The sequence below is a fragment of the Dendrobium catenatum genome, unplaced genomic scaffold (genome assembly GCF_001605985.2).
Source record: "Dendrobium catenatum unplaced genomic scaffold, ASM160598v2 fragScaff_scaffold_621, whole genome shotgun sequence".
Lineage (NCBI taxonomy): Eukaryota > Viridiplantae > Streptophyta > Magnoliopsida > Asparagales > Orchidaceae > Dendrobium > Dendrobium catenatum.
In genome coordinates this window covers 12,534,387-12,558,963 of record NW_021319083.1, presented here as the reverse complement: position 1 = coordinate 12,558,963, position 24,577 = coordinate 12,534,387, and the positions used below count along the sequence as shown (strand labels likewise).

The 24,577-nt window shown below is 38.1% G+C and overlaps 1 protein-coding gene across 1 annotated transcript in view; it reads left to right on the top strand.

The window, feature by feature from the left end:
* The window catches only part of LOC110112461 (cleavage and polyadenylation specificity factor subunit 3-II), a 101,553-nt gene that overhangs the window by 46,333 nt on the left and 30,643 nt on the right, over nucleotides 1–24,577 (top strand). The window contains exons 9-10 of the mRNA XM_028694991.1: nucleotides 4,112–4,181; nucleotides 21,968–22,072. Coding sequence (XP_028550824.1) covers nucleotides 4,112–4,181; nucleotides 21,968–22,072 — 175 coding nt within the window. The remainder of the gene's footprint in view (nucleotides 1–4,111; nucleotides 4,182–21,967; nucleotides 22,073–24,577) is intronic.

Genomic DNA, 24,577 nt, shown 5'->3' with positions numbered 1-24,577 from the left:
GAAGATCGACGACCGAGATCACTTTGTTTTATTTTAGTTTATTAAGTGTATTTTGTTTTAATTTTGCAATTTCTCTTTTTTACCCTCTTGTCTTATGTAAGCCCAAGGGGAAAATGTGTCTTTTAATTTCTTTTAAGGCCTATATATAGAAGCCCCTTCTCTTGTATTAGGTATGATGGAATTATAATAAAAAAATTTGTGTTTTGCACTTGTGTTCTTTGGGAAGAACGTTAGTGAAATCCCTATGGGAGGGAGTCGGAGTTTCCACCAGCCACAGAATGGGTTCAGACTCGTGGCTTGAAGTCCCTTGGAGGAGGGCAACGTATCACACGTCAGTCTTCGGAAGAGTCCAAGGCTCGCGGTTTTATCTTTTATCTTTTGTTTTTGCTTTTGTTCCTTTTTGTTGTTCCTAGTCGTCATCTTCATCCTCTCCCTACTTCCACCATCACGTCGTCTCCATCTCCACCTTGCCGCCGGTCCCTTACCCTCCCTATTCAAACCGCCGGCCACACCCTCTCCCATTCCCTATTGCCTAATTTGGATAATTCCTAATTTTGGATTGCCATAATTTAGTTGGTCTTTGAATACAAATTTCTCCAAATTTGAAATTCAAATTCTTTCATAAATTATAAAATCTAGTTTAGGAAAGTTTTCAAATTTTCCCTCCATTGGATTTTGAATTAATTAGGATGACTTAATTCATTCTAAATCCAACTCCCAAAATTAAGGAAGCATTAAAGCCTCCTTAATTCCCTCCATGAATTTTGAATTTCAAAATTCAAACATCTCTTAATTACCTTCCTAAAATAACTTATATCAATTTGGAAAGTGTATTTATTTGAAATCAATTCTCCATTTGAATTTCAAATACTATCATCTTTGATAATCCTTAATTAGGAAGCCTCCCACAATTTCATCTTGTATTCAATTCCTTCCTATTTTATACATCTTAATTTGGTAACGAATTTGAATTCAAAATTCAAATTAATTTGAATTTGAATTTGTTTCCTAAATTAGGATTTGAATCATTTGATTTAAATTAGTTGGATTTGATTTCAATTAATCTTCCTCAATTTCGGTTTTCAATCAAGGCCCACTTTAATTCTCTTTCCATAAACCCTCTTCTCTCTCTACCCGCCATCCCCTCTCTCCTATCTCCTCTCTCTACTTAATTATTGCTTCTCCATTAAGGCCCCAAATCTCTCTCCTATTTTAATTAATTTCTTCCTAAAAAAAAAGAATTCCATTCAAGGAATTAATTAAGTACCCCTCCCCTCCCTTTTCCATTTAGTTTGAAATTCAAATTTCAAATAACCCCTCCCCCCATATCCGTTCTACATCAGCTTCTCTCTCTAATTGCCACCTCACCACCACTTAAATATCTCTTTAATGCCTCCTCTCACATAGTTAATTCCATATTTCATCAATTTTAATTTCAGATTTCAAAAATCTGAAATTTGAAATGGATTCTCTCCCTCCCCCATAGTTTCCTATTCTGTGGTATTTTACAGCATGCTGTCCCGGAATTCCAGAGAGGGCAACCTGCTGTATTGCAATTTTCAACAAGGAGATTTGATGCCTGGGTTGCTGGAACCACCCCACTCGCTGTCCAGGTTTTCTAGGTCTTAACAGACTGCTGTCCTAGCCCACCAGCTGGCTGTTTGGAGCTTCCTACAGCAGCCCATCACCGTCCCAGCCACTCCGGGAGCAACCATCAAAGGCTAGACAGCTGGGAATCGTTCTCCCATGTTGAAGACTTGCTGCCCAAGAATTTGATCGTGGATTGTGGCTGTCCAAGTCACCCAAGAAGCTGTCAAACACCTCCTACTTCCGATCCAACCATCAAAGCATCACCGGAACGTTGTATGACTTCATTCCTTGGGTGAAACTCTTTCCCTAACGCTCTTATATTCCTAGTTTACTTTTCGTTTATGGTTATTAATGGATTCCTGAAGATCATATCAATTATTCGCCACTAGAACCTAGTAATAGGAAGAGTTGTGTGAGGGATCTTTCATAGACTAATCTTATTGTTAGTATTGGAATCTATTGTTGGAACTATCCATGTATGCAATGTTGGATTAAGCTGGCTATCTTTTGAACTTAACTTCTATGCATGTGAGTTAACCTAAGCTAGGTACCACTTAATATTTATCTTATCGTACAATTCCGCATTAAATCTTACTTATTATTGCCTCTAAATCTAAACTTGCAAACTTCTTTAAGCAAATCATTTTCGCATGGATTGTTTTACATTAGTGAGCCTTGCTGTTTAAGAAGCCAAGGGAATCAGTTGTCCCTTATGTTGATTGGAAGAGTGGGAAGGGCTGGATCACGTGTGGAGTTGCCGTAATGGGTTAGATGTTGGGTTAGCTGAAGGCTTACTTGAGGCGTGGAGATCAGCTGGGATGGGAGAAAAAGCCAATAGCTGTTGCTATGTTTGCTCCACAGAGAGGTAGGAGCTGTTAAGGAGATCTGTTGTAGGAGGGAGCTTTCATGGGCAGGTGTTGGTTTAGGTGGAGCAGCAGTGTTTGTATGAAGGGGAAGAGCTGAGTTTTGTTAGAAAAGGCAGAAGTAGAGGGGCTGTTATGGTGTTTTGGAGTGGTTTTGCTGAAGAGAAAAAGGGAGAATGGGATGGAAGGTGAAGGTGTTGCTGGCAGTGGGAAGCTTCACGTGGAGAGCTGCAGGTACCAAGGAAATGGGAGTAGGGGCTTGTGTGAGTGAATAGAGAGATAAGAGGGATTAGTTAAGAGAACATGATAAGCCAGTTTATTTTTTATTTCCACTTGCCTGACAAAAACAGGTGGCTGCTGCAGGCATGGAGCAGAACTTTGACAGGCAGGTGCAGTTTTGATGGATTTGACAGAGATTTTTGGCAGGGATATGGTTTGCTGGTACAGCAGGATTTGAGCAGGATAAGGGCAGATTTTGGGGGCGGGTACAACATGATTTGAGCAGGATACTAGCAGGTTTTGGGCGATGTGGCAGCTGCTACCTTTTGAGGGATTTGATAAGGATTTAGGTGACATGGAAGCCAGTTGCATTGGATTTGACATGTATACAAAGGTCAACAGGGATTTGGGGTTTTGGCCAGTGGCTATGGGGGAGGAGGAGGACCTTTGGGCTGGCGGCTAGGGGAGGGGTTGTGGTGGAGCTTTGGTCGGCGACTATCAAGAATTTTGGGGGATTTGGCCGGTGGCTATGGGTAATGGGGGAGAGGGAGGAGATTTAGAGAAAGAAAAGTGACCACGAGCTCGGACACTTCCTGCGGCTGGTGGGTGTTGCTTACCCTCACCTAGGGGCTTCTCCTCTCTCTAAAACTCTCAACACTCAAAAGGAATTAGAAGGCTGAAATTTCATTAAGCAATCTTCATAAAAAAACATACAATAGTTAGGCCCTCATATATAGGCGTCAAAGCAACAAAAGACTCAGAGACTAAAATGCCCTTTGGGCTATAACACAAACTAATCCCTCACAGGGGTACAATGGTAAAGACTAAAGTATAAACAAAAATAATACATAAAATTCATCATAAATAAAGACTCATAATTGTAGCCGTTGATCTACGATTCCTCCGGTGATAGACATGCCGGAATCTCCTGCTGATGTCCTCATCACTATCATTTTTGCTGAAGTATATGTTTATGCTTAGAAGACTTTGAAAAACAGGTGCTGTCGCATGGAAAACTACCTTTTATTGAGAGCTTTAGTTATTAACAAGACAAAATGCAAGCATGAATACCTGAGTTCAATTTAACCATTTGTTAAAAAAAACTATTAATATTAGACGATACTGATAAAATTAGGGGAGTAAATTGTGAAGTTGTAAAGTGAGATGATTTGGACAAGTATGAAGGGATTTATTGTTAATTTGATATTGATTCATCCTTTTTTGTGCTATAAGCATGTTGAATTGTTTTACTTGTTCATGCTTAATAATGTTTTACTACATTGTTCCTTTATTAAGGCAACTCGCTGCCTGACTGGTCAAGAATGAAAATAATAATGACAGTGAGGTGCTGAGGCTAGACTCTTTGTTGGGGCTGATCTTTCGCACTGAAATTTATCTACAAGTTGGATATGCTAGATTTATTTTTTTGGATTGTGTAGGAACTTTGTCTGTTGTTGGACGATTATTGGGAACGCATGAACTTAAAGGTTCCTATCTATTTTTCAGCCGGTAGGTGGGATATGCACAAGTATTTCTATGTTTTTAATGGCAATTTAAAGATGTTGCTTTTGCTAGTATAATGCATATTCTTTGCTTAATAAATTCTTTTGGATATGTGATTTGTTTTTGAAAATCAATTACTTTTCTGGTAATTTCATCAGATATTTTTGTATATGCTCATATGCATGTGATATTATTGAATAACTTGCATATGGCTTAGGATAAAACTTGTACTTTATGTCGCAATGCACAGACATTGTGACTTCTACCATTGCATAGCATCTAAAAACGCCTCAATACACATGCAGTTATTGAGCCACCAAATACAAGAAAATTTTAATTTTTACAACCACTCATCGTAGAAGAGATCTAATCAAATATGTTGACTAAATACTAATGGACAACATGTAAAGGGTGGTACTAAACAGTGGCAAAACTAAAAAACACAACGCACCAGGTTAAGTTAATGTGTACATAAGGAACTCCATAATTTACAACCTCATTACTACTAGTAATGAGGTGGGTATTTGTAATTCTGAACAATAATAATAACAGACTAAGACATCAGTCTATAACGCGATTAGTTTTTAATGTGTGAACTATCTGATGAATCTACATAAAATAATGCGACAACTGCAATGAGGTTGTTATCTCACAACTGAAATAGTTTTGTCAGACCTTTTAATTTCACCTGGCGCATAGACATGTTTGTCTATGTTAATGAGCAACATAAAAAAAGGCCTAAAATAGTCCCTTGATTATTAGTAAGTGCTCAATTTAGTTTCAGAGTTTTGTATTGTCCCAATTTAGTCCATTGACTATTAAAAATTGATTCAATTTGGTCTCTTTGTTAGAGATATGTCAAATTTAATGGAATATTTTGTAGATCTCCCATTTTCCATAATGTGAGGACATTTAAGTAAAATATTAAATTTCACTTTTCATTAGCATACTTTTTTTTGTAACAAGAGTTGGAGTTTTATGGCCAATGATACAATTTTTATAATATGAATTTTGGAGTATTGTAATTAATGACTATTTTTGTAACAAGGATTTGAAATTTTGTATAATCTTTTATTTACATTTTGCTTAAAAAATAATATGTTTTTATGAATTATTCACCCTTATTATTTAGTAGGTGTTACACCGGCTCACAGAGACGGTTCTCCACTATAGGAGGCAGAACAAGCCGCCTCCTTTGGCTGTTCCGCCAATGTTGATGGGGCCCGCCCCATCTAATGATTTTTGAAAAATTGAATAGAGGGGGAGGGGCTTGGGTTTAGAAGGGAAATTGTATTAGGAAGGTTTGGGTATTAAAGTGCATGAGGGAATTATGGATGTTTCATGTTTTGATTGATTGAAATTAGGGTTTCTTGGAGGCTTGTGCTCTAGACAACCTTGTCTAGAGATTTGGGAGAGACGATCCTCCTCTCGAATTGAGGATCTCTTGTATCTTGCTATTTTATTCATCGTTTAGTGTAATCCAAGTTTCTTCTTGAGTTTTCTCTCTGTTTTTCTTGTGATTTTGCTGTTTTTCTGCTGTGGATAGCAGATTGGCTGCTGTTTGCTCTTCGTTTTGTGTTAGGATTGCTTGAGAACTCAAGTATAACCTTAGGGTTACTTGCGAACTCAAGTATTTCCTATCAAATTGGTATCAGAGCATCATTTTTGCGACCGTTGGCGGCTGAAATACTGAAATTTCAGCGGGATTTTCGTTTCCAGAAAAAGATCTTTGTGATTCTTGGGAAGAACAATGGCCGGGAAGAAGGTAGAAGTCTTGGAAAGGCGAAATCGGACAATTGAAATCCGATTTGGAGGGAAGATTTTTCAATTTTCAAAATCAAATCACCTCCAACAATAAAAGGTTGGAGGGGAAGTTCACCGTGATGAATGAAATGATGAAGAAATTACTTGAAATGAAGACCAATCCTGCGACATCGGAAGTACGAGGACCACCGACGGCCATGGCATGGGAGGAAATTCGAACCCGTTACGGGGGAGGAGGAATTCGGAGGTGGAGATTCTGGAGGAGGAGAATGACATGCCCCCTCTAGAACCGCTTTCTAGAGAAGAGATGAGTAGGGGATACGACCAACGGGAGGCTGATTTTGTCGGAAGGAGGGAAGAATTCAATCTCCGAGGTGCTGAATTTGAAAGAATCCAGAGCCGAGGTGCTGATTTTGAAGAGGGAAGGGAGGAATTTCATCGCCGAGGTACTAAATACGAAAGAATTCAGCTCGAGGGGCTATTTTTGAAGGAAGAAGGGAGGAACATCATCATCGAGGTGCTGAATTTGAAGGAATTCAGCATCGAGGTGATGATTTTGAAGGGAGAAAAGGAGAGTATGAAGAGGGATTTGAGTATAATCGTTGGAGGGATGATCGGAACACTTGGGAAACTCTTCCCCTTCGAGGAATGGGTGGTTATGGAGGATACCGGGGAAATGGAGGAGACTCACGGGTGAGGAAGCTGAAGATGCCCGTCTTTGAGGGTGAAGACGGCCATGGCTGGATCTACAAGGTGGAGCGTTACTTTGCTGTCAACGGGTTGACAGAGGAGGAGAAGCTGACGGCTGCGAGATTGTGCTTGGAAGGAAAAGCTTTGGCATGGTACCAGTGGCGTGACAGGAGGGAGCCTATCCGGAGCTGGAGAGAATTCAAAGATTGCTTATTAGCATTTTTGAGCCGATGGGGGAGGAGACTTCTATGAGCAATTCTTTGCCTTGACTCAGGAAGGGACTGTGGCGGATTACTGTGATAAATTTGAGTACCTGGCTAGCAAATTGGATCACATCTCAGAGTCAGTCCTAGAAGGGAACTTCATAAAGGGGCTGAAACCTGAGATACGGGCAGCAGTTAGGGTGCTGGAGCCGAGGGACCTAGGAAAGGCTATGGAGCTGGCGCAGTTGGTGGAGGATAAAAAGAAATCAGAGAGGGGAGCTAAAGGGAACTATTCGGGGGGGGGGGTCATACAGGATGACCACCACTTTTTTACCATCAAGAGGGGCAGCGCCAGAGAATCTGAAGGAAGCACCAAAGGAGAAAGCTGGGGGAGGAAATGGGGGACATTTCAAAAAGCTAACAGAAAAAGAGATGCAGGATAAGAGGGTAAGAGGGTTGTGCTTCAGATGTGATGAGAAATACATGCCGGGGCATAGATGCAAGGACCAAACTCTTTAGGTTCTCCTTGTCTGCGAAGATGAGGAAGACGAGGAATGAGGTGGGAGCAGATCTGGAGAGGAGGAGAAACTGCATCTGGATGTGGCAGAAGTCTCTCTTAACTCCTTAGTGGGATTCACTTCGAGTCACACTATGAAGGTGAAATGAGAGATAGCTGACTGTGAATTTGTGGTATTGATCGATAGTGGGGCAACCCACAATTTCATTTCCACCAAGATGGTGGAGCTGCTGGGGTTGGAGTTAGCAGATACAGGAGGCTATGACTGTGGATTTCCATGCTTGTGATGTTTGAGTTCTTGTGAAAATTTATTGTCATGTCTGTTTGTATTTCCCCTTTCGTACCTATAAATATGAGGGGCTTGTTATGTTTTAAGTTAGTAAATGTTATGTGAATGATTTTTGGAAATGTAAACCTGCGGGTTTCGTTGGAAAAGCTTGCGAGCTTTGTCCACCTTTCTCATCCCCTCCGGAAATCTTGCGAGCTCTTTCCAACCTTTCGTCTCGGCTTCTAACCTCTTTCGTCTCTCCGCAAGTGTCACTCCATCTGTATCGTTCTTCTCAAAGTGAAGTAAGTTTAGGGTGTCTTGTTTGAGTCAAGTTTGTAAGTGTCCAAGTTGTAATAGTTTTTATAAAATGATATTATTTGTGTCTTTATTTGTGTTATTTGTCTCTTATATTACCTAGTAGAGTTTTCTTTTCTCAAGCAAAAATTAGTGTTGATGTTTATTTTCGTGTCAACCCGACCCCGATCGAGCCCGACTAGGCTCGATCGTGCTCGATCGACCCAATTGACCGTCGTCGAGGCAAAATCGGCTCAAATTGGACCCCGATTTGATTAAATTAAATTTATTTTAGTTAAATTCAATCGAATTTAATTTAATTAAAATCAAATTAATTTAAATCAAACCCCGTCGAGCGTCGTCGAGCTCAATTCGACACAATTCGGCGTCGATTCGAGCTCAATTTCACAAAATTGACCCGATCGGACCCAAATCGACCTAAGTCAGGTTTGATTCGAACTCAATTTCGGCCTTAATTTGTTAATTTAGGCTGAGTTTGACTATCAAAACATCTCTTTGAGATCTAGGGCTGAGATTGAGCTCCAAATCCCACCCAATTTCAAATCAATTGAGCAGCAAATCTACTCAAGTGGATTTGCTCTCGTTTCTCGCAACGAGGCAGATAGATGGGACGGAACGAGAGTCTCGTTCGGCTGGGCTGGCATCCCTAAGTAAACGAAAAGAGTGGGAAGCCTGATTCGGCTCCCCGTGGGGTCTCGACACACACAGAGCGAGAGAGAGAACGAGAGAGGCGAAACCCCCTCTCACGCGCGACTCCACCAGGCGAAACGAGAGCCCCTCGTGTGCGACTCTACCGTGCGAAGCCGATCCCCCTCTGTCGCCCTTCTTCCTGCGAACCTGAGCCTTACGTGCGACTCTTCTAGTGGAAAGGAGAATGGAGGCTTAGGGTCTTGAGATCTTTTCTCATTCCAAAGAAAGTTAAGACCTCCACCCACTTTCTTTCTCAAAAAATCAGCACAGTTAGTTGCTTCTCCACCTTCCTTCTTCAAGTCCGGCGAGTTCGTAGTGGTCAAGAAAGCTGTTGGAGACTTCCAAACAGCAAAGGAAGGCTTCCACCTCTTCCTTTTTCAACTTCGACGAGTTCGCAACAAGTCGGAAGCTGTTGGAGACTCCCAAACAGCAAAACAAGGTTCCTAAACCTCCCAAACAGCGATTTGGGGCCTTCAAAGCGCCTTGGACAGCAGCGGCAAGTTCCGGAGCAGCTTGGACAGCGACTTTGGAGCTTGAATCGGAGCTTGGAGCGACTTTGGAGCTTGGAGTGGACCTTGGACAGTAGCTTGGACGGAAATTTGGAGCGCTAGGACAAACCGAGAAGGTATACCTTTGAAACTTAGTGAAACCTAGGGTCCCCCAAGGCCAATTGTTATGTGGTTGACGCCTCCAAGCCCTAGGTCCTTAGAAACTTCAATTTTCGTTCTCCTAAAATCCTATCTCCGCTGTCCACTTGTTTAAATCATGAAAATTAAGTAAGTTTCCATGATTTGCTCTTATGTGAGAGCTAAAAAGATAGCGGCGTGGCGATGGGGCGTGGCGATGGGGCGTTGAACTTATGTTCAACGTCCCTATTTTTGCATGAAAATAATATCCATGTCATGTTTAGTGCTCTTACCTTTGACCAAACCCTAGGTTTAGTAGCTCACCCAATGTCCAATGAAATGTAGGAGCATAGGGTCTATTATCTAAGTGTGGCATGTGTTAACATACCCCTAAAACTTGCATGTTATGACAAAATTAGTATGCATGTGACAGGTTTACACCGCCATGACATACACGATTCCCTCTAGATTTACTAGATGTTTAAGCATGTATTTCAATCATTCCTCTTTTTATGAAGTTGTGGGATCGTTCATGAGCATTTTTAACTCATGTTGCAAATCCTACAACTAAAAGGTTGATTGGAACACATCCTTGAACTTCTCTAAATTTAGGGAGAAAGCGAAATCTCTCTTGTTATTGCGCTTTTATTTTATAAATGCTAAATTGAGCTTGCGTGAGTTATTGCCTTTTGAATGTTCGCTATATGTCAATGGCTATGACCCCTTGTTTTCCTACAATTTATAAAATCATAAATATGTCCGCCAAACTCATGGGTGATTGCAAAGCGAAGATGGGGTGTTCTTTGGCTTCAAAGAGCTTATAGATTACACCCCATCATATGTTGGAAGTTTGTTGGACATGTTTAGTGTAGTTTGTAAGTTGACGGTTAAGGGTGTTAACACATAACTTAGACACTAGGTGAACTTTCGAAAAGACAATCGAAAGCCTTCACCCCTAGGCTTCCCTTAGACTCTAGAAAACTAATTCTTAGAGCCTATCCATAGGAATTTCAATGACATTCCATCCTATGGCTTTAGGTCCCTTAGATGACACCACTTGTTGTCTTTCTAGAAGAGTCGTAGGAGCAAGTCCACCCCAATCTTTCCTACCCAAATCATGCCAAAATTGATTTGAAAATCATTCCCCTCCTCATGTATGGAATTTTGGGGCATCTCAAAGTGTCCATTTTCCATTGCATGAACAAATCTTAACCTATGATCCCAAAAAATCCTAGGTTCAACTCTCTTTGCTTGTAGATACAAATTCTACAAGCACTCACCCATCTCCCCAAATGCATGGTAGTTGGGACCTCCTTAAGGCCCCAAACACATAACCAAACTCTAAGTTCTTTCTCTCAATTGTTTGAACCTAAGTTTAACAATTGAACATCCCGCTTAGGCTTAGGACCTAAATTCTAGTCTTTCTTCTCCATCCACTTAACCCAAAGTTAAGTGAATGATCACCCCTCTTTGAATAACAAATATTCAAAGGTCTTCTATGAATTTTTGTAACTCTCTAACTTACATTTTCTTCCTTCAACCCCTAAGTTGTAGGAAATCTATTAAACCATTTATTCATTGGAACACCAAACCAATGAATGATTTCTCGGCCTTAGGATTCGAATCCTAATCCCCTTTCTCCTACGACTCAGAATTGTAGGAAAATATCTAATCCTCATTCTCCTAACCCATGATTAGGTGAGTGAATCCTTTTCTTTGGGCATCTAAAAGCCTAATGAATTCTCATGAATGTGGAATCTCCAAGTTACACATTATTTCCTCCTTCTACCAAACAAAAAGTGTAGAAGAACTCTCAATTCACTTAGCCTAAATCAAGTGAATGTGTGTCATTTTCTTTGAACACCAAATACTCAAGAAAATTTCTCCAATTTGCAACCTCTAAGTTGCACTTTGGGCTACTTCTTTTCCTACAATTCTAAATTGTAGGAAATCTCCCAATTCCCTTTCATTTGCCTAGCCTCAAATTAGGCAAATGAATTTGTTCCTTTAAACATCAAAAGTTTAAGGAACATTTATAGATTTGCAACCCACAAGTTGCATGTTCCTTCTCTTATTTCTACAATTCAAAGGTTGTAGGAATTCTTCTTATTCCATTGACTCAAATTGGGCGAGTGGATGACCCCCTTCTTTGAACGCCAAATGTTCAAAGAAAGTCTTCCACTTTGCAACCTTCAAGTTGCATTTCCTTTCATCTTTCCTACAAGTCAAAGATTGTAGGAAAGTATCCAAGTTCATCTTCTTACCCTTATTCTTCTAACTCAAATTAGAAGAGTGTATTCCCTTCTTTGAATAACTAAATGTTCAGAGGACTTTCAAGAGTTTGCAATTTCCAATTTGCATCTCATTCTTCTCTATCCCTCTAACCTAAATTGGAGGAATGAATCTTTCTTTTTTGGATACCAAATGTTCAAAGAATCCTCTTGGGGTTGTAACTTCCAAGTCACATCCCCTCTCATTTTCTCCTCCAACCCAAAATTGGAGGGATGAAACCTTTCTTTTCTTTGGACACCACATGTCCAAAGGAATTCCTCCAATTTGCAATCCCTAGATTGCACATTGGACTACTTCTTTTCCTACAAATCTAGATTGTAGGAAACCCCCAAAATTCTCTTCATTTCTCTTAACCCAAATTAAGGAAATGAAACTCCACCTCCTTTGTAGAGAAATTCAATCTTCCTACAACTCAAAAGTTGTATAGGACTTCCTTGTATTCAATCCATGTTGGATTGTTTAATCTTATTCTATTTATCTTACTTGTTGAAATAAAAACAACAAGTAACTTCACCCCAAGCTTAGGATTCAAGTCCTATTTCTTTTTGCCCTTCCAAACTCAAGTCGGAAGGGTGCAACCCTTACATCAAAGTGTCCAAAGACCTTTGTGAATTTGCAACCCAAAAGTTGCATTTTTCCTCAATTCTCCCCCAACTCCAAAGTTGTAGGAGACTTCTCCTCTCTTTAGCTCCAAAAGCTAGAGAGAGCTCTCCAATATTTTGAGCTAAATGTTAGATTCTTACCTCCTCTTCTTAGCTCCAAAAGCTAAGTAGAATTTCCCTCAACAAGTGGCCCAAAAGACACATGTTTGGCACTTCTTCCTTATATCCAAACTCTAGGAGGACCCTTAGTGTGACATACCACACAAGCTACACACACTTAGGTGCACAACCCCTTAGGCATGCTAGGATTAGGATTTTTTTTGTGTGCGCATGTGATTGATATTGTGGAGTGATTGCCCTTGGATTGTTTGCGTGTGGGCACTTGCCCTTAAGTGGTTAGTATAGAAAAATACATGCTTTTCTGTGCAGGTAGCCATGCCCAAGAGGGGGTAAATTAAATCATGATTATCATAATGTTGTTTGCTTGCAGACGCTGCTTAAAACCCCTAAGAGGCATGGCCAATAGGGTAGAAGCAGGAGGCCTAGCACTTAGCACTCTAAGTGTTAGGCCAATTTTGAGAATATAATATGATTATCATATAAATTGCTGCTTAACTCTGTCTTGCAGGTTTGAGTCTTTTCTATTTTTTATATCATGTATTTGATTAAAAGTAGGATGTGAACTTGTGGGGGTTTGGAGTAAAAGAAAGGAGCAAAATGAAAAAGATATACATTTTGGGAGATGAAGCCCAAAGAACTTTTGTAAAGCTTGAAGACCCCACAAGTAGAGTCTGTAATTAATTTAACTGGGTTTTATAATGGCAGGCAACTCAGCTGCCAAACATGTTTGTAATAATTGAGATATCATTTACATTTCTGTCTTTATTTATATACAAAAACATGCGTTGTTTGTTTACTGGGTGTGCAATAGAACATGTCTTTCCTAGGTTTCTTCTTTTGTTTCTGTGGGCGTGGCCTGGACTCTATTGTATTAGGCTCTTAGGATAAAAACTAAGTTTTCTACCCCTTAAAATGTATGCAACCTAAAAATGAAATTAGGCTTCATGGTTTTCTAACAAAAGAAAATTTGCATGGCTCTCTTTTAAAGAGCCAAGTTTTCCAAAAACTTAAAATAATCGTGCATGGCCAAAAGTGTGTCACATGTAGAATGCCTCCACATAAGGATTAGATAACAAATTTTTTTTTTGTGAGTCAGCATTTGCATACCATACATAATTAGGCATCTTGGCCTCAAAGCCAAGTTGTAAGTCCTACATTCTAAATAAAAACAACCTCTCCACACTACATTCGCATTGAGACCGGATGACATGGTTTTAAAAGCGATTAGGAGGGTTAGCTGGTAGTCCCTTCCAGGCGGGACAATAAATCCAGAGGTCGGGCAGGCTATGCCTCTTGTGAGGTGTAGTTTGTAAGCCCCTTGTGCACTCGTTAGATTTAGGTTCGAGGCACTACTTATCGGTAGTCCTCACCTTAGTCTTAGGGTCCGAGGCAAGAGTTGATTCCAAATCATCCCATAAGTCCTCATCTTTCGGGCAATTCCTCCAACAAGTGTTGTTGGGATGTAAGCCCCAATCTTATAATAAAAATATCAACTTAAACTAAAATTAGATTACTAAAATGTAAAGCCCAATATAGGATAGTTTGAGCACCTCTGAGTGTCCATCAGAATCAAGTGCTCCTACCTCACATTCCCTTGGACTTCACTCAAAAAATTTGATTCTAAGTTGATCAATTCCTCATTGAAATTCCTAAAGGGCCAAAACCTTTAAGCAAGACTTTCATGGATTTTAAAACAAAAAGTAAACTTTAGCCAATGTCTAAAATGACTTCCAAGAAAAGCAAAACCACTAGTTTAATCAAAAGTTTTCTCAAGCACTAAAGCTTGGGATGTAATTAACCATATGGGCTTGCCCCTATGGGACGTCTGTACCCCAGAAATAAATAAACCCCACTCAACCAAACATTGAGTGGGGGAATCTCTGTTAAAATTGTAAATTTTATTATTGAGTCCATAAGGAAATGATATTTTTACCCTTCGGGGTGATATATCATGTTCTTATGCCGTGCTCGATGATAAAATATGCAATTCGTTTGAGGATACAAAAATTCTCCAACAGTTAAGGGTTCCCCCGGTTTTTTGCTTGCACTAATTTGTTATCAGAGCAAGTTAGGAAGTCCTAGGTTTTGTTTGTTAAGTTTTGGTTTGTCAAGTTTTGTTTTAGTTTGTCAAGTCAAGCATTGTTAGTCTTAAGTTTTTAGGTTGGTGAGTCTTGAAAGTATTTTGAATCTAAGTTTTTTAGGTTGAGTCTTTTGATTTTTTTTTAGTCTTTTTTGAGTCTGTCAAAAAAAATGGAAAATAACAAAAAAATGGATTCATATAACGAGGAAATCAATTCAAACAATTATGATGTCCCTCTCCCGTTGGACAGATGGATTCCTATAGAAGGTGATTCAACTAATCCGCTTCAAGATCGTTTATATAAGCTTTAGTATCACATGTTCCTATGTGATCAAAAATTCGAGAAGTGGAAAAGATATCTACAACAATAGTTCGAGAAGGAACATGAAGAAATTTTAAAGAAATTTGAAGAAAAGATCAAAGAAGTGGATGCTCCGTCTCCACCTCCTCAAGAACAACCAGAACTGACTCATCAGGAGCTGAGTTCTCAAGAAGGGTAGTCTGATGTAGACAAAGGGAGGGTCAACTCATGTCCAAAATAAATCAATTTTGGCCTCCCTCGAGTTTACAAGCTCAATCAAAATTGAGCTGAAATTTTAGCTCATTTATGAGCTGGTCTTTAGTTCACTTATTGAACTAAGGGTTAACTCATTATTAGCTAACATTTTAGTTCATAGTTATCTTTTAATTAATGTAATTTTAATTTTTTTATGTTTTTAATTATTTTTGTCTCTTGGAATTCCAAACCGGTTTTGGAATTCCAAGAAAATGTGTTTACCCGTGCCATGGCTCCTTAGCTTCCACGGGTTGGCTTTCCCCGTGCCTTTGCCCCTTGGATTTCCGGCCGGCTGCTGGTTTTCCGAGCCTGGGAGTTTTCCCGTGGATGTAGCGCCTTGGTTCCGTGTGGCCTCCTTGGCTTCCGTGGCTACTCCTTCGGTTCTTGAGCTTGGGCTGTTTTCCGTGAAGCATGGGGGGATTTCCATGCTTGTGATGTTTGGGTTCTTGTGAAAATTTATTGCCATGCCTGTTTGTATTCCCCTTTTCATACCTATAAATATGAGGGGCTTGTTATGTTTTAAATTAGTGAATGTTATGTTAATGATTTTTGGAAATGTAAACCTGCGGGTTTCGTTGGAAAAGCTTGCGAGCTTTGTCCACCTTCTTTCTCATCCCCTCCGGAAATCTTGCGAGCTCTTTCCAACCTTTCGTCTCGGCTTCTAACATCTTTCGTCTCTCCGCAAGTGCCACTCCATCTGTATCCTTCTTCTCAAAGTGAAGCTAGTTTAGGGTGTCTTGTTTGAGTCAAGTTTGTAAATGTCCAAGTTGTAATAGTTTTTATAAAATGATATTATTTGTGTCTTTATTTGTGTTATTATAGCCTTTAACACGTGTAGGACATATGAGGACCTCCTTCCCTTTTGCTCTGCCCACTCTCTTACCTAGTAGAGTTTTCTTTTGTCAAGCAAAAATTAGGGGTTCCCTCGGATTTTTGCTTGCACTAGTTACTCACTAAGCTTTGACTTATTGTTGTTGCTCCATCTTTTATTTTAGTTAAGCTTAAGATAATCAAATGAATAAAAGAGGCGAAAATGTCTACCATAGACGTGAGGCACAAGAAGAAAAGTATCTATGCTTATTATATATATCAGTTTATATATTTGAAGTTTTGTGGCTCTTTCAAGATTATTGAGATAACTTTTAAGGAAATTAAAAATTTGATCTACCGTCTGACCATACGTTCCCGTCTTGTTAATTCGACCCCCTGGGTCGGGTCATGACAAAAGTGGTATTAGAGCAAAGGGTTTTAACATACTGATTTATATGAAAGAGCCAATAAGATGATTCTATACGTTAGAGAAGGTATATGATATATGTGTTACAGACTACTTAGTTTATTTCATCGCGTTATATCTCAGGGCCATGGATCCTAAACTTGTTGCCACTGATGGCAATACGGGAGAAATTAGGAGGGAGCTACCAGCCGTAGCAGAGCCTTCGAGTAGTAGCATCAATGCTACTATGGAATCTCTTACACAAATGATGGCAGCAATGACCCAAATGATCAAGAACACTTAAACTCAAGCCGGTGGTAGTAGTACTATCATGGATAAAAATTTAAAGTTGTTCCAAGATATGAAGCCTCCGTTATTTTCAAGTGGTGGACCTATAGAGACAGAATATTGGGTGATGAGGATAGAGAAAATTCTGGAGGGTATGCCTTGCCCTGAAGATAAATGGGTTACTCTTGTTGCTTTTGCCTTTAATGGTGAGGTATAAAGTTGGTGGTGAAGCCAGTTACAAGAGACTTTTGGAGGGCGATCCAGTAGTCAAGTCTCATGTGGAGAGTTTCTGAAAGTATTCCGAGATTGGTATGTACTAATGTCAGCTAGAAGATAGATACAAGATAAATTCATTAGATTGGCACAAGGTGATAGATCGATTACGTAGTATGAGACCGAGTTCACCAGACTTTCCAGTTATGCTTCACATCTGATATCCAATGCAGAAGAGAAGTGCCATCGTTTCTTATCTGGCTTGAAGGATATCATTAGACAACCTTTGATTCCTTTTAACATTGAGGATTATTCTACTCTGGTAGATAGGGCCTGAAGGTTTGAGTTAGATTTGAAAGCTACTCAGAAGAGAGTTGATCAACATAAAAGGAGGAGTGTTGAAGAGGATATACAAAACAATCTAATTGGAGGATCAAATGAGAAGAAACCTAAGTTTAGTCCTAGTGGAGTTAGCGGTGCAACAATTAGTAAAGTTATGGAAGCTTGTGCTAAGTGTGGCAGATTGCATAATGGTTAATGTCTGATTGGTTCCAACACTTGCTATTGGTGTTGTCAGCTTGGACACAACAAAATATTTTCTTGCATTGTTCAGAAGACTTAAGGAGAAATGAGATCAAATGAGCACCTTCACAAAGGAATTTTGTCAAACCCAAGATGATAGAACCATCAATTGAAGGTTCAGTACAAAATCAATCCAGGCAAAATGTCCGACCGCGGGTTTATACTTTGACTCAACAGGAGCCCAATGAATCCTTAGATGTTGACAAGGATAGTTGAGATGGCTTTATTGTTTATTTTTAGTGACTTGTAATGTTATATTAGATGTTTTGGATTTAGTAGGTTATCTTGTTATGTTATGTCAGATATTTTGGGTTGATTAGATTATTTTGTTATGATATATCAAATGCTTAGTTTTTTGTTACAATGTTGAAGTTTATGTTAAATAAAATGGAAGATGTTGGTTGATTGTATAACTAGAAGTTGTATGTAAATTTTGAGGATGAAATTTTTATTAGGGGGGAGTATTGTAAAACTCGAAAATGTCAATTTTAGACATCGCACGCTTTTCGATGTGCCATGATAAACTTTAAATGAAATTTCAAAGTCGTCAGTTTTTTACGAAGTTAATTTTATGAATTTGTACATAAAATTTCGAGCAAATCAGTATAAAAGACTTATATGGAATTTCACATAGGTTTTAAATAAAAAATCGCCGAAGTTATAATTTGAATAACAAATTATTTAAATGCCCTTAGAGATATTAGAACAAAGATAAAGCAAGTGAGGGCAAGATGGACTTTTAGCAATCCCTAAACACCCCGTAGCTTTAAGGGACTTTCGTTGAGTCCATCTTCTACTACCTTGAATTACTGTAGTTTAAAGGACTTTAATATGTTTAAGGGACTTTCGTTGAGTCCATCTTCTACTACCTTGAGTAACTCAAGATGGACTTTTAGCAATCCCTAAACACCCCGTAGCTTTATGTTTAAACTACAGTAATTCAAGGTAACGAAAGTCCATCTAAATTTCTTCTTTCTTAGTTTCCTACTCATCTATATTAAATTCCTAAAAAAAGCTTATATAATTGGCAACAACTCAGAAATCATCTACACTGTTATCAATGAGGGGATCTTTATTTGAGTCTTTATTATAACAAATTGATCTCTCCCCTGGCTCATCCTGTGGAGTTCAATGCCTCACAATCTTAATCTTTTTTTATTTATTTTAATTATCTTTTTCTTTCATAATTATTTGTCATCAATATAAAGATGAGAATAATACTAAAATTTTTTTATAGTAGGATGTGGTGGTGGTGTGCGGCTTTCAAGTAATTCTCGACGGTGGCTATGCTAGTGGTGGCTATGACAAAGGCGATGGGCTAGTGATTGAGGTTGTTGAGAGGAAGTTGTTTAGGCTTGGGGGTGCATGAAGACATACTTTGTTAGGGGCTTTAGTTTAGGATTTAGGTATGCCTGAATTAAAAAATATATAAATCGGTTGAGGTGTACGCCTCATAAAAAAAGCTTGAGGTGTAAGCCTCAAGGCGTTTTTCACTGGAATTGCGTTGAGGCAGGTCTCAGGGCGAGCCTCATATTGCGCAATTTTAAATAATGGTTATATGTTCATAACTCTATTATACATACTCAAATCACTTGCATTTATTTTTCATTTTTTAGCCTTTTTCATTTTTTTATCTTTAATTGATATTACCCTAATTATCCCTATGATATAGTCATTCTTCAATCTTTTTTTTTGCAGCTTTTCCATTATCCATCTACTACCCCTGTTCGTTCATATTGACTATTATATGAGATTAGGAGTGTAAACGAGTCGAGTATCAGCCTTATCGAGCTAAGCTCATTTAATTATATATGAGCTCGAACTCGAGCTTGGCAATAGCGCTCCAGCTCGGCTCGAATACTTGTGCTGGTTTGGAAAGCTCGAGCTTGACTCGTTTATTTGGCTCGATTATTTAATTTTAAATCAGAAAAAATAAATTTTATTAGAATTTTACTTCCAACAATGACTTAAAATTTGTTCTCAATAAGATAACCAAGAAAATAAAGTAAATTCAATTTTGAATTTCTTATAAAAAAATCACGATGTATAACATACAAATCAATACTAGTTTATAATTTTATGCAATTTCAATGACAATTTTGGTGTAGTTACTTACAACAATAAACATTTCATAAAGTTGAAACTAATCAAGCTAGAAATGCAAAATATATGAAAACATAAATTTGTGTCTATCATTAGATCATTACAAAAAAGTAATTGAAATTATACAACCCATTAAGAGTTCCATTATAAAGCCAAAAGAAGAACTCAACAAAAGTTAAAATTATTCATTGTCTTCATCGTTGTAGTACTTCATACTCTTCCAATTCTTCCATCTTGAGTTTTGTTTACTCTGATGTGGAACATAAGAAAGACAAATGCTTAGTCCAGTAGAATGACCACGTTTAGCAATTGATAAAATATTTCAAGTAGAAGTAAATATACAAGCTAATCTACAATTCACGTTTAGCAATTCATTCTTCGCTCATTGAGTCAGTGATTTGTGTTAGTAACTAAGTTAGGCAATTAAACAATCTTCCTTATCAAATGTACTTGCAAAGACATACTAATATTTCAATGTAATTGTATAATTGATAAAAGATTTCAAGTAGGTAAAATAGAGGTTCCAGGAGTCTGCTAATGTACTGTAGAACCCACGTTTATTTAAACCCCAATAATCAGTACTTTTCATATTTTCCTCCATTGTATTTTCCATTAACATAATAATAAGATGCACTTTCTGTGTTGTTAGCAAATAACTTAGATAAACTATAGACACACAATATGAATATGCATTTAAGTTACAACTTAATTATGAAAATGAACTCATATCTAAACAAAATCATCTCCGTCTGTAGCCAAAAAAACCATATTCAATTTCTAACAGGACAAAATAGTGCTAATTGGGAGTTGGGACAACGGTTGAACTAGACGGAGAATCAAACCAGGAAAAAAAAAAACAGAAAACTATTGACCTTCGGAAAAATCAACCAAAAAAAAGAAAGAAAGAAGGATATTAAAATAGATGAAATCACGAATTGAATAATCCCTCACCTCATAATCTTCAAACACTGCAAAAACCTTGCTAAGAAACATATTAATGATTTCATTGAAATGGAAATAACACCAATCAGTAAGAGGATCGAACAAGAAAATTTGTAGAACATAGAACACAACAAACTGCTCAATTCACCGAATATGAACCTCTACAAGTGTTGAGGACCGAAGAAGAAGATTAAACTCAGAGTGCGGACCACGTCTTGGCGTCGAAATTATCGCGTCTTGCACTCGCTAGGTCACGCGAAGATGGATGTTCGCTTGAACTCCCAGCTGTCACCAAGGTGAGAATGAAATTAGGGCTGGGCTGCTTTCGAATCGGATAGTTATATCAAGCTTTATTTTATATTATTATTTTTATCTAGTCCGCTCAACTGTAAGCTCGAACTCGAAACTCGATAAGCTCGACTCGTGAGCTCATTAACGAGTCGAGTTTGAGTCGACTTATTTGGTATTTTCTACATTTTTATGTTTTTTTTTTCAGGCAGCTAAACTAGAGTTCATAGCTATTTCAGGATATCACAGACGTAGGATTATCTCATCTAATGTGGACATTGTCATAGCTTTTTAAATTTTCACGTCTTGATCTCCTTTCCTTATTCTCCTTTACCTTCTTGATGTAGTATCTAGCATCATCATTTCTTTCATGCTAATCCAAAAATTCATTGTTTCTCAAGCCTCAGTTTTCTCATAATATATTTACCTGAATCACTATTGATGCAGTGGAGCGGAAGAAGTGGTGCATATGAATGCAAAGACAATGTTTAAAATTGAGTATTCGGGTATTGAGGCGTTTTTCATTCGTGAGGCGAGGCGTAAGCCTCAAGGCGTTTTGAGGCGTAAGCCTCAAAATCAAAAGATTGTGTAAGTATAAAATGATAAATTTTTGATATACTAATGAGTGAAGTGAAATCAAAATATCTCAATAATAAGACAATATGAAATATAGTTCAACTCAAAATTCTATCTTTCCCAAATCCTAGTATTCTTTTCATTAACATATAATTCCAATATCCAAAAATAAATATTAATGGCATATCATATAAGAACTCATAAGTCATAAGCACTGTCATCACTAAGGGGTTCTTCATTTGAATCATCATTATGATAAACTGCTCTCTCCCCTTCCTCCTTTCCTATATAGTCCAATGTCGGGCATTTACTTCAAGATTTATGTAAGTTTTAATATATATAGCGTGAGGCGTAAGCCTCATGCCAGTGAGGCGAGGCGGGACTCAAGGCGGACCTCAATCAAGTTGAGGCGCAAGCCTCATAAAAAAAACTCGAGGCATAAGCATCGAGGCGTTTTTTACTTGAATTGCGCAAAGGCGAGCCTCATATTGCGCAATTTTAAACCATGTGCAAAGCCACAGCATATATCCTAAAGTCTCTTATATTTTCAAACAAGAGAAAGTTATTGAAAAAGTGAAGCTTTTAGATTTACAATCCGTTTATTATTTAATTTCCTAATAGTGCAAACTGGCTTAACCTTTCCTAAACATAGAATTTGACAGTTATTTCTATTTGTGTCTAAGATCATGATGGTATATCTGTATATAATATGTTTAAAACATGAGAAAAAAGTTTGTAAATGGCTAGTTGGCTGAATTTATGATCAGTATATAACTTCCTTAGATTGTGGTAACTTTTTAACTTTGTACTGAACCTATAACTTGATAGGTGTTTATCTCTGACCAGGTTCTTGTTCTACAGGATTAACAATTCAAGCAAATATGTACTACAAAATGCTTATTGGATGGACTAGCCAAAAGATTAAGGAGGCTTATGGAACACGCAATGCATTTGACTTCAAACATGGTACTTTTTGAAAACACAAGTTTTGCGCTTATTTTATGGAAGTTAGCTTAATTTACAAAGGCTTGCAGGGGATTATCTGTTCATCAAAGTTGGTTGATACTTGATACTTGCTCGTGTAAAACGGAAACTGGCACTCGGAGTTTGGTATTGATAAGTTAGTGAGAAATTTAAAAATAGCATTCTACGTCAGCATCAAACATCCTATTAAATGAGTTCTTCAAAGCTTATCGACAAGACCAAGTGGAGATCTGAGGATCTGGGCGGAGGCCATTCTCCCCCCTATTATTGTCCCTTATTCTGCCACTTAGGGCTAGTTTGTTTTGAGATAAGTAGTTACAAATGACTAGAACTCATTTTTAGAATTGAGTTTCAAGCATTTATTGGATAGAAGATGAATGAAAGCAAGTTTCTATTTTGTTTAACTCACCTTCATTATGATTAGTGTGTTTCCATTATGAGGGTTAATAAGTCATCTTCAATTTTACTTTTGATATACGCTAATAATAGAATTATCTAAAGTAAGACAGTGGGTTGGAATATTGTGATTATTTATAGTAATACTAATAATATAGTATAAATTTAATAGTGTGCAAATAAAATGAAACTCACTGCACTCTAAGCAAACAAAATAACTGCATTCATATTAATTAAATTTTTGTTAAATACATAAAGATCAACGAAAACTCATTGCAATTGATCTTGTCTCTTAAATTGGCCCTTAAAAACATTTGGGCCTTTGTTTTTAGATGATTGGTATCAGGAGATTTTTTTTCTTAGCAATGTAGGGGATAGAAGATGATTGGTATCACGTATATGCTCATTTTTGTTTAGGCCTGCAATGCTTTATGGTGCCGAATGTTGGCCTTTAAAAGAGAAGCATAATACTAAGTTAAGTGTGGCAGAGATGAGGATGCTCAGGTGGATGAGTGGCTTTACCCTTAGAGATAGGATACGAAATGAGCATATACGTGAAAAGGTTGGAGTAGCTCTAGTAGAAGATAAGATTAGAGAAAGTCGCCTTAGATAGTTTGGTCACATAAAACGGCGGCCTTGCGATGACCGGGTTAGGAGAGTAGAGGTATTAGATTTGACTTATGTTAAGAAAGGCAGGGGTAGACCTAAAAAGACTTGGTTAGAAAATATTAGGAATGACCTTTCTTTATTAGATTTAAACGAGAATTTGACTTTTAATAGGACACAATGGAGAAAAAGGATTCATGTAGCCGACCCCACGTAGTGGGATAAAGGCTTGATGTTGTTGTTGTTGTAATGTAGGGGATAAAACAACATATTGTTGGCAAATGACATTTTGAGTAAGAGCCTTTTAAAGGATATTGTATCAATTGAACCATTGTATGTGTTCATGTTTGTAATGGATGTATTGGTGGGTGGTGAAATCACCCTTCCTTTACCTAGTAAATGTCAATGTGGACGGTTCTTGATAATAGAGCTTCAATAGAATTTTGAAACACTTTGAGCCATATGTGTCAAGTTGATAAGTCATAGTTATTATATGTCTTGCTTTATGTTATTTTTTCCTTAATTATTAGTTGTTAATGCTGTCATTTGTCATTTAGGATTAGTTTTGCCTAATATGTTTTAGGGTAGTTTTACCTTTAGAAAATATGGCCTATTATTATAGATTGTGCCTAGACTCGTGTAATTTAGATTTTTGATCATTTAGTAAATGTTTCATTCTATTTTGTTTCTCTTTCTAGCTATGTGGTAGTTGTTTCCTTTCTTTTTGCTATGTTGTGTATTGGGAAACTCTTATTTTCATACCAAAATTTTAAGTTGCATATCGTATGTAATAATTGGTTCAACTGAACTGACTGAATGCTTAATACAGTGGGCGAATTACAGGCAGAGCTGAATAGAGCGGCGACCCAGACGAAGCCTCCCGCGTGCATGCGATCCAGATGAGTTGGTTTACGATTCTAAGCGAAGGATTGCTAAGTGGGAGAAAACTAACGACTCCTCGTGAGTAATATCTATCATGGTTTAAAATTGCGCAATATGATGCGCCTCAGCGCAATTTTAAACTTTAAAGCCTCAAAGTCTACGCAATGAGAACTGGCATTGAGGCGTACACCTCAAGTTCATTGAGGCGCATCTCAAGGCACGCCTCGCCTTATGCTTTAGAGGCGTCTGCCTCTTAAAATAATAAAAAAAACCTAACCACTCGGTACAACAATGCTCGGTATATGCTCGGTACCCCTCAGTACATGCTCGGTCCCGCTCGGTACATCCTCGGTACCGCTAGGCACATGCTTGGTACCGCTAGGCACATGCTTGGTATCTTTCCATCCAAACGACTTACGAACTTTAAAAATAAGCAAAACTTCAAAATTACTTTTACAATAAAAATAAGGTCGAACCCCGCCAGAGGGCAGAGCCCCCTTGGACCCCCGGCTGCCCGACATATTATTCTATTCATCACCTTTAGTAATAGTTATTAGTGTTAGTCTGCTTCTTCATGAGTGCATGCTTTGTATAAGTTTTCTT